General features: G+C 43.4%; 1 protein-coding gene across 1 annotated transcript in view; it reads left to right on the forward strand.

Moving 5' to 3' along the window:
• The window catches only part of SDAD1 (SDA1 domain containing 1), a 32,995-nt gene extending 23,742 nt beyond the window's left edge, over positions 1–9,253 (forward strand). Inside the window, exons 17-22 of the mRNA XM_032768074.2 lie at positions 382–514; positions 2,200–2,297; positions 3,005–3,195; positions 3,733–3,817; positions 4,306–4,467; positions 8,764–9,253. Coding sequence (XP_032623965.1) covers positions 382–514; positions 2,200–2,297; positions 3,005–3,195; positions 3,733–3,817; positions 4,306–4,467; positions 8,764–8,814 — 720 coding nt within the window. The 3' untranslated portion in view covers positions 8,815–9,253. The remainder of the gene's footprint in view (positions 1–381; positions 515–2,199; positions 2,298–3,004; positions 3,196–3,732; positions 3,818–4,305; positions 4,468–8,763) is intronic.
• The last annotated feature ends 1,758 nt before the right edge of the window (positions 9,254–11,011 follow it).

The following is an 11,011-nucleotide window of genomic DNA, read 5'->3' on the forward strand; positions in this document are numbered from 1 at the left end:
GTTCTGGTGAGCAGCTTGGCAGGCAGGTGCTGGGAATCAACAGCTGATTGGGTCTGATGTTTTCTGGCTAGGGGATATAAATGAGGACCTGCGGCAGTCCAGGACCAGGAGAGGCCTAGGAGAACACTCTCCTGTAACTGTGGCAGAGGACTGCAGGAGGCCTTGTGGACCTTCTAGGAAGGGTGGAAATCCTGACACTAAACTGCCAGAGGTTGTGGGGACGACACAGTCTGTGTTGTGAGCAGTACTATGTATATTGCCATATCGTGTTTCCCAGGCTGGTGATCAAGTCCACTCACCTTAGACCCCTTTTAAAATGTCCTGTTGGTGAAATTCATGAAAACAAAGAGCTACTTAAAACTGTACTTTGTTTACTTGTAGGGTAAACCTACTGAGGCCTCATCAGAAGCCAGAATCCACGAGTATGGAGAATTAGATGCCAAAGATTATATTCCAGGAGCAGAAATACTAGAAGTTGAGAACAAGGAAGAAGGAGGAGGAGAACATGAGGAAGGTTGGTTAGTTTTTCTTCACCTCCAGGCAGTACAGCATTGCCACTAGAATTCTAGTTACATGTGAAAATGTGGTCCAAGTCTCTTGTTGTAATGCAGGAACTTGCATGTGTTTGACACTGTCATGTCTTGAGTAACCCTGGCCATGTGTGCGTTTGTCCAGTGAAACAGCACTAGTGCTGCCCTTGAATGAATGCAATACACCCAGTTATATTTGGCATTGGGTCTGTGCTGCTTCCTACAGTATTTGCTTTAGCGAGAGATAACAAAGGGGTTTTGTTGCCTGCATGACTAATCTTCAAGGAAAAGCAGGTCATATGGCTTCAAAAATGCACCTGTTTAGCTCTCCCCAAGATAAATAACTGTTTGCTTACTATGTCCTTGAGTCACGCTGAAGGATGAAGAAGAGCAGTGCTCAGGCTGTTAAAAATTTAACATGACTTTTTCATATATTGTGAGCTGCTTCCGTATCTGTATGAACTGGTTGGATGTTGGGGATGCTGCAGAATATCACTGCATGCATGTATGGTGCCCTGTGCAGTAGACATCACGGGGCACTCGTCTAGCGCTGTTTATCTTAGAGCCTTTTCCAAACACATTTTAGAATTTTATAGAGCTCTTCACAATAACTGCAACACAGGCTGGCAGTAAATTAGGTTCACACGACTGCTTGTCTCCATTGCCAGTGATCAGACATCAGGCATACCAGCGTTTTGCATGCTGCCTTTGGTGTTTTCTTACAACTTTGGGGATAACGTGTTTATTACTGTGGTTGGTCCCACTTAAAACAACTGATGACATCACAATCCCCATGAAGGATCTGATTCTAGGTGTTGTATAAACTTGTAATAAAGTGACAGTCTCTGCCTTAAATAGCTTGTGTACTATGTTAATTACAAGATGCAACAGGTGCCTGAAGTAAACTGGTTAGGGGCATGTCTTGTCTTTAACAGCTTCCACAAGCCATTGCCACCAAACTACCTGTTTTTATATAAATACACATATCTGAATGTCGCTGAGAGCCACAACTTTGTAGTCCATGGACTATTTTTGTATCGTATCTAGCACAGGAATCGGCAACCTTTGGCACGCCAGCCTGTCAGGGAAATCCGCTGGCGGGCCGGGATGGTATGTTTACCTGCAGTGTCCACAGGTTTGGCCGATCACAGCTCCCGCCGGCCGTGGTTTGCCCTTCCGGGCTAATGGTGGCTGCGGGAAGCGGCGCAGGCCGAGGGATGTGCTGGCTACCGCTTCTCGCAGCCCCCATTGGCCTGGAATGGCGAACCGTGGCTAGTGGGAGCTGGGATCGACCGAACCTGCGGACACTGCAGGTAAACAAACCGGTCTGGCCTGCCAGTGGATTTCCTTGACGGGCCGCATGCCAAAGGTTGCCAATCTCTGATCTAGCACGTTGTGGATGCTACTTGAAATGTATAGTTTTTAAATAGCAGTCAGCCTCTACCGTAACTTGACAACCTTTTAATTCTTGCTTGTTGTTTCTAGTGGCATCTGGACTAGTTGATTGAGAACTACAAATGGAAGGCTTTTTAAAACAGTAGTGCATTTAGCAGGTAGAGACAACATGGACGGAAATGACTCTGGGATCCAGTCTTAATTGCTGTGTTTATTATCATGCAACTGAACTAAGTTTGTTCTAGTCACTGTGTGCGCCTCTTTCCCTGGGTAGATGGATGGCAAAGTGCTAGTCTCAGTGAGGAGGACGACGATGAAGATGGGGAATGGATAGATGTGCACCACTCCTCAGATGAGGAGCAGCAAGAAGTAGTGAGTTTTGTCATCACTTTCTGGCCTAAATAGAAATGTGATTTGCAAAGATTAGGTTTGATTCTCTGTTGGCGTGCACCTTTAATGTAGTTTTCAGCTGTGCCGAGTGGGTGTAGAAACAGTAGCTAATGAGAGTGGTGGTGTGTCACACCCCTTTGCACAGGTCCAATATCTACGGGTCAAAGCAGGGGAGAATCAGTCTTGTGTGTAACTATTTTACAACCTCTGGGGAATAGGGCAAATTCCCCTTGTCTCCAACAAAGAGGAGTAGTATTTTGGCACATTTATACTGCTCCTTATCCCTTCTCTCTCCCTTACACATGACCAAGCACACTCAACCAATTTCCTGAAAAGCCTGGGAACTCCTTGATCACAGGCTGTGTGGTGCCGCAACGTGGGCTCTGTTGGTAATGTTACACCCACCATTGAACTTTGCTGTAGACCTGAAGAAGGCCAGTGCTATTCCCTCCCCTATGCCTCTCACCTCCCACGTATTGTACCTCCTACTATGTTTTCAATATTCTTGTCTTCTGCCCTCATCAGCTATATGCCCTTATTATAAAGGCAAGTCCTGTTTTTCTCCACCCACCCAGGTAGGTGGAGAGAAACAGCACTTGCCTTTATAATAAGATTATAGTGTACAAATAAGCCATACAAAACCATTGCTTAAAGACCCTGATAATCATCGCTGTTGTCTGCATTTAAAGGCGGAGAAGATCAAGAGAATGCCTGTAGAAGAACAGAAGGCCAAAGCAGCAGCAGTTAGCACAAGCCGGGTTTTAACTCAAGAAGACTTCCAGAAAATACGCCTGGCCCAGATAGCCAAAGAACTCAACTCGGCACCTGGCAAAGCTGCAAAGAGGAAGAACATTGAAACAGACAGCGACGAGGAGCGCAGGTAGAATACAAAATTCCTTTTCACTCAGGTGGTATAATGGATATTATTTGTATTGCGGTAGCACTTAGGAGCCTGAATCATGGGCCAGGACCTCATTGTGTTAGGTGCTGTGCAAATGTATAATAAAAAGATGTATCCTCATGCCACACAGCTTCCAATCTAAGTATGAGACGAGACAGCAGGTGAATATAGGAGGGTTAGCACAAGGGAACAACGAGACGATACTCGTCAACTTGATAGGCTGTGGTCTCAGCACACTGGCTGCCTAACTGCTGCTGAGGTTTTTGTAGGTATGGTAGTTAAAAAGGGATTTGAAGGAGGACAATGAGGCAGCTGTGCAGATGTTTGTGGGTAGCTCCTCATGCATAAGGGCAGCATGGGACAAAGGACAGAGGTGCTTGTGTGAAAGTGAGCAGTGAGGTCTGAGTCCATATCTTGAGAATGAATGAGAGATGATGGAGAGGGTGGGGATAGACCCATGAGTGGTGGGAGCTCCCATGATGCCAGACAACATAATATTCTCTTTTCGTTTTGCAGGGGAGAGTTGCTTTCGCTCAGAGATATTGAGCATCTGCATAAGAAGCCTAAATCAGACAAGGAAACAAGACTGGCCACAGCCATGGTGAGGAGCCGTGATATTCTGGAAACTCTTCCTTGCAGGTTTTCAGGGGGTTCAGGCTTTGCAAGCTGCAGAGTTAGAACAACACAGTAGGGGCAGGTTTGAAAGGGCACAGGCATGAATGACAGCTAGACCCCCTGGTTGCCATTTGTGCTTTTTGAAGATCTCCCCCTCCTGGGTTCTTTGCCGTCCTGGCACAGACCAATGGTTAACTTCAGTCCAGTTCCCTGTGTCTGACTGTGGCTGATGCTGGGAATTTTAAAAGCTCTTTTTTTTTTAATAGAGGCTCTTATTCAAAAGATACAGTTAAACAGCCAATCACAAAGCACATAAAATCGCCGAGGAAAGCAGAGTGAGTCTGGATTTGCAACTCCAGGAATGGAAAGTTTGCAGCCGTAAATGGCATACAGAGGCCAGTTAGATGATCTCACTTGTGAGAAAGGACGATAACCCTGTGGGCTTTAATTGTTTGGATATTTTTTCCTCCCGAGGCTGGAAAGTCGGACAGAAAAGAATTTGTGAAAAGGAAAACGAAAATGAATCCATTCGCCAGCTCCACTAACAAAGAGAAGAAAAAGCAGAAGAACTTTATGATGATGAGATACAGTCACAACGTCCGAACAAAAAATAAACGTTCCTTCAGGGAAAAACAGGTCAGTATTTAATATTCAGCCCATTGGAGACTAGTCAGGGCAATGTATGCAACAAACTTTGGTTGCTTGTATTTCAGCTAAAATACGTGCCCCTCACATCCTCTAGGAGGTATTATGTGCTTAAAGATTTCCCATGTCAAAACTTCATTCAAATGAACCTATAATAGGCTGCTTCTCTTAAACTAACGATCACCTGTCAACCAACCCAATAAAAAAGCCCTTTGTGCAGTCTATACATCCCTTAGCCTATGTCCTACCCAAATGCCTAGGCTTTGTAGCAGTCACAGATCTGGGCCCTTGCAGACCAATGGCTGCCGGTGCTGGGGTTGGGAGGTAGGATGGGGGGGCTTGTCTACATAGACAACACCAAATCCCGTGGTGAAGTTATGTTAGTTGTACCATGCTATGGTAATATAATTATAACACAGGATGGGCCCCTTGGCATAGGCAAGGTCAGACTCTGATTGTAGTATAATCAGGACATCAGTGTGACAGAACATGCTGCCTTTGCGTGGTGGAATTGGCTTTGCAGACAGGCCTTTTAGTCTGTCCTTTTATTTTCCTTTGGGCTCCTCTTCAAACCCTCATTTCACAGTCACCTTCTTCCTGACTACCTTATTCACCAGAGACAGGTCTGTCCTCCCTTTCCCGCTGACTGGGTATGCTGTGTCTACGATAAAAGGTGCCTCTTGAAATCCTCTCATCTGCTCTGGAAAATCTCAAGGCCAAAATGATGCCGACTACTATAATGTCACTGTACTTGCGCCGACTGTTTTGAATGTGTTCAAAGAGCCGTTTCCAGGAAAATCCAGCTTTGTGGCTTTCTCACCAAGCTGTCCCTTCAGTAGAGTATGTGTACTGACTTCATTATAAACCCACCTTTGTCAGTAAGATTTGGGTCCCAGTGAGTACCTCCGGGGCCTGTTTCTGGCTTTTTATTCCCTGCTAAGGGCAGCCAACAGTGTTGAGAATAGTTCGCCAGTGGGTTTCGTCTTTGCAAACCAAATGAGGAAAGTAGATCCTGGATATTCTTAGGCTGTTTTATTAGATAACATGATCCTGGACCAGTACCTCCAAATTTGCTCTTTACTTGGTATCGTCTCCATTTCCCACAAATGTGGGATCTAGGTTGACCCCATTGACTGCAGCAATGTGCTGATTCCACCCCCTCTTCTATAAAACACAAGAGGTTCATTCTGTGAATGAGCAGCTTAGGTACTTGAATGAGCTTGCTAATCCTCTGTACTTGTGCTGAGGTGCTGACGTCTCTGATTTGGTAGGCAGCCAGACTCTCACTACATCAGATCTCTATGAGAAGCAAAATGAGCAGCATGTTAGTGATTTGAGCCAAAAGGCTCCAGTTGGGGGGGACCGGAGTGGGGGCAAACGGCTTAAAAGAACTAAAATTTGATTTTATAGTTTAAAATCCAGAGCTCAAATCCCCATTTTAAATTAGGGCTGTCAAACGGTTAAAAAAAATTTGCAATTAATCACAGTTTTAATCGCACTGTTACACTTAAATTGGTATTCTATTATTGTTTATTACACTGCTCTACAGCCAAAATGCTTCTGAAATAAATGTAGTCAAACTTTACTAATTCTGGGTCACTGAGAACGAAAATGATGCTTAAAATTGTTGATTGGCTGTAGTCTAGCTGTTGGGCTCCAGACTACAGCCGTGGAATCTCCTGGCACGTGATGTTAGGGTTTCCATATTCCGTGGCCGTCAAAAGGATCTTGTCCCATTCTTCTTCATGGAAGGTGATCTTGCAGCCTGCAACGACATCGATGGTGTGATGGCAGCCCTCAACATCGTTCACGATCCAGATGAGTGGAGACTGTTCATTGATTCATCGAAGACGAGTCTTAAAGCTGTTTTGCTGCATAATGGCAATGTTTTGCCATCAATTCCAGTTGGTCATGCAGTCCATATGAAGGAAACCTATGACAACATGAAACAACTTTTGAGGTGCATAAACTATGACCAACATCAGTGGCAGCTTTGTGGCGATTTGAAGGTTGTTGCTCTCTTGCTTGGTCTGCAGACTGGATACACAAAGTACTGCTGTTTTCTCTGCGAATGGGATAGTCGTGCAAGAGATTCCCACTACATCAAGAAAGATTGGCCACTCCGACAGTCATTGGAGCCTGGGAGGAAAAGTGTTCAGCATCCACCACTTGTTGAATCAAGGAAGATTTTGTTACCACCCTTACACATCAAGCTGGGTCTGATGAAGAACTTTGTCAAGGCCATTGACAAAACACAAGCAGCTTTCAAGTACCTCTGTGGAAAATTTCCAAGGTTAAGTGAAGCTAAGATAAAGGAAGGTGTCTTTGTTGGTCCTCAGATTCGTGAACTTCTTCGAGATGATGCATTTGACCATGCACTGCGTGGCAAGGAAAAGACGGCATGGAAAGCCTTCCAGTTAGTGGCAATAAATTTTCTCGGAAACAACAAGGCAGACAACTACAGGTTGTTGGTGGAAAACCTCCTCAAGGCATACAAAAGCCTTGGTTGCAACATGTCACTAAAGATACATTTTTTGCACTCTCATCTAGATTTTTTTCCACCGAACTGCGGAGCAGTGAGCGACGAGCACAGCGAGCGATTTCACCAGGACATTGCAACAATGGAGAAACGCTATCAGGGCAAATGGAGCCCATCAATGCTTGCAGACTATTGCTGGACAGTGACAAGAGATGCTCCATTTAATGAATACAAGAGACAAGCCAAGAAGCGCCGAGTAGACACTGAATAGGACTAAACTATGTACATAATAGTTTTTTGCCTTTTGTTTCATAATAAATTTTATTTATATAACCCTTTTGCTGATTTTTAAAGTGTTACATAAACAGGACAGGTGAAATATTATCATGTAAAGCAACCATAAACACATGAAAAGACCTAGGTTTACAATTTATGATTAAAACTCTACTATCTACACAATATACATAGACAAAAAATGTAAAAACTTAAATAGCCTAGAAACAGTAGCCAATCAGTTGTTTTAATTGTCATATTTGAATTCAGCACATCAAAATACATAATAAATACCACATTTTATCTCTGAAGCAGACGACTTCTCAAAAATTATAGACCAGTGTAATCAATCCATAACCTCTGTCTGAATTACTGAAGTCCTCAAATCATGATTTAAGACTTCATGTTACAGAGAATCCACCATTTACACTAGTTTAAACCTGCAAGTGACCTGTGCCTCATGCTGCAGAGAGAGGCAAAAAACCTCCAGGGTCTCTGCCAATCTGACCCAGGGGAAAATTCCCTCGATGCCGCATATGACAGTCAGTTTAACCCTGAGCTTGTGGGCAAGACCCACCAGCTAGACACTTGAGAGAGAATTTTTAACTCAGGTCCCTCCCCGTCTAATGCCCCATCACTGGCTGTTGGAGAGATTTGTTGCTCACAGTTATAGTTTGGCTACATGCCATTGTAGGCAGTCTCATCATGCCATCCCCTCTGTAAACTCACTAAACAGTCTTAAAGCCAGTTTGGTTTTTTGGTCTCACTGCTCCTCTTGGCAGACTGTTCCAGAACTTCACTTCTCTGATGATTAGATGCCGCCTTCTAATTTCAAGCCTAAACTTGTTGATGGTCAGTTTATATCCATTTGTTCTTGTATCTACATTGATGCTCAACTTAAATAACTCTTCTCCCTCTCTGGTATTTATCCCTCTGACGTATTTATAAAGAGCAATCATATCTCCCCTCAGCCTTCATTTGGTTAGGCTAAACAAGCTGAGCTCTGTGAGTCTCCTCTCGTAAAAGAGGTTTTGCATTCCTCTGGTCATCATACTAGCCTTTATGTGCACCTGTTCCAGTTTGAATTCATTTTTCTTAAATATGGGAGACCAGAACTGCACATATACCAAATCTAAAATGGCATCACATCTTGCTGCTTTGGCTACAGTTAGGTGAAGAAATCTGTCAGCTACTGCATCCAGGAAAATCTAGTCCCTGCTGTATTTAGTAGCACGTGTCCTCCAATCTATAACTGAATTAAGCCCCCAGTTTTAACTGTGTGTGTGATTTTTTTTTGAATTCCTGTGTGGTGATCTTGCCTGCTAATGTCTTCCACCCTAGAGATGGCTACACGCCAGCAATGAACAGATATATAAGTGTGCGTGTGGAGTTTTCACATCACATGGGGATCGCTGCCTGATGGGTGCTATATTGGTATTTCAGTTAAATACTTGAAAACTTGTAGTCAAAATACCTCAATATTCCATTGTTATGCAACATGATTTATTTATGTATTTATTTATTTTGTATTCTAGCTGGCATTACGAGATGCACTTTTGAAAAAGAGAAAAAGGCTGGTGAAATAACTTGAAATAACAAAGGAGTGGACTGTCTTATATCCTTACTGGGGGTACAGTAATAACCCTGGAAACAGTTTTTATATTGGAAAGTACAGGATCGCCTGTACTGAAGAATTGGATGTCGATTGCATATAACTCCGAATGCAACTGATGACTTGAATATAACTCTGCAGTACCAAATGAGTCTCATTTGTACGTGTTGGCATCAAGAGGCCTTAATGTGCCAGAAGATCTTGCATTCTAGAAGCATCTTAGGAAGGGAGGCAGTTAGCTTTTATTGAATATAACTTATTTTGAGTTAACTGGTTATGTCCCTGTAAATATTAACTAAAGCAAGGAGAATTTCATTGTTAAATGTTTTGCCTGAATCATGGAAAATGTAAGTCCTAGATCAGTCCATGTAAAATAACTTTTACATAGATTAAAAACTTTGTGCCTTTCATAAGCATGTAATTTTTTAAAGGACTTGTACTCTACAATACACCATAGTTGAAAATGGTTAACTTTCATTTCCTGCTTTTAGAAACAAGGTGGGTGAGGACTGAGGTAATATCTTTTATTAAAAAAAACGAGGAGTACTTGTGGCAACTGAGAGACTAACAAATTTATTTATTAAATTAGTCTCAGGTGCCACAAGTACTCCTCGTTCTTTTTGCTGATACAGACTAACATGGCTACCACTCTGAAACCTATCTTTTATTAGACCAATTTCTGTTAGTCAGAGATAAGCTCAGATGCTACACAAGATCTTCTTCAGCTCTGAGAAGGGTAACCAGAGTATCACAGCTAAATACAAGATCAAATAGATGGTTTAGCGTAAGTAGTTAGCACATACTCTAAGATGGGGGTTCTCAACCTTTTTCTTTTTGCTATAAAAACTCCACAGCCCACCTATGCCACAACAACTTTTTCTGTGCATATAAAAGCCAGGGCTGATGTTAGAAAGCAGGGCAATTGCCTGGGGCCCTGTGCCACAGGGGCCACCGCAAAGCTAAGTTGCTCAGGCTTTGGCTTCAGCCCTGGGTGGTGGGGCTCAGGGCCCTGGGCTGCAGTCCTGCGCAGTGGGCTTTGGCTTTCTGCCCCTGGCCTTAGCGAGTTTAATGCTGGCCATGTTTGGAGAACCACCTGAAACCTTCTCATGGCCCCCGGTTGAGAACCACTGTTTAAAGGACCTTTGAAAGTGAAGTGACCTGTTAACATGCCTGTAGTCATAAGACAAAAACGGGGGTTAGTGGGTTACAGAGTGTTGTAATAAGCTAGAAATCCAGTTTATTAAGGCTATGTTTTGTAGTGGCTAGCAAAGTTATTAATTTAAACTCCCAGGCTTGTCTTTTGAAAGTGTTGTGCAGGTTTCCTTTGAGAATGAGGACTCAAAAATCAGAATGGAGTGATTGCTTTGTGATATGGTGGTTTTGTCGTTTATAATTTTCCTGTGTGAATTCATTCAAGGGAGTAGTGCTTGTCTGGTTTCATCCCCAGAGCTGTTGGAGCCTTTATTGTGCTGGCTCAGGTGCACCATATGTTGTGATAGGTATGTGCAGGACCTAGGGATCCTGAAAGGTGTATGGGGGGAGGGAGGGAGTGTTGATCATCAGACCAGTGGAGATTTGTCTGCAGGTTTTGCCTCTGTTGTGGCAGAGTCTGGTGCTGCTTTGAGTTGGTGACTGGCCCTGGTATAGCACCCCCTTCTCCCCTGCCTCTTTTTGTGTCCTATGACCACAGAGGTGTTAACAGGCCCCTGAATCTTGAATGGTCCTTTTAGAATATGTGCTAACGGCTTATGCTAAAGTACAGGTTCAGTCTTGTTTCTAGCTGTGACATTTACCTTTCCCAGATCTGAAGAGCTCTGAATAAGCTGGAAAACTTCTCTCTCACCCACAGAAGTTGGTCCAATAAAAGATCTCACCCACCTTCTCTCTCCAATATCCTGGGACCAACACAACTACACCAACACTGCATACCTTTCCTCTTCCTCTTTTTGTTTAAAATAAAACAGAAACAACTCATCGTTTCAGAGCTTGTTAATCAAATGAGTGTGGATGTGCAGTTAGGCTATTCTGTGCTCCAAAACTGGAACAGTTAGTGGAAGAATGGGATCTGCATGACTCTGTTCTAAAACCAATGTCCCTCTCCTGAAACTGACACCATATAAGTGCAGAGATTTGCTCATACTGAATCAATTGCAGAATGAGGCCTAAATCTA

This window comes from Chelonoidis abingdonii, chromosome 5 (genome assembly GCF_003597395.2).
Source record: "Chelonoidis abingdonii isolate Lonesome George chromosome 5, CheloAbing_2.0, whole genome shotgun sequence".
NCBI classification, from domain to species: Eukaryota; Metazoa; Chordata; order Testudines; family Testudinidae; genus Chelonoidis; species Chelonoidis abingdonii.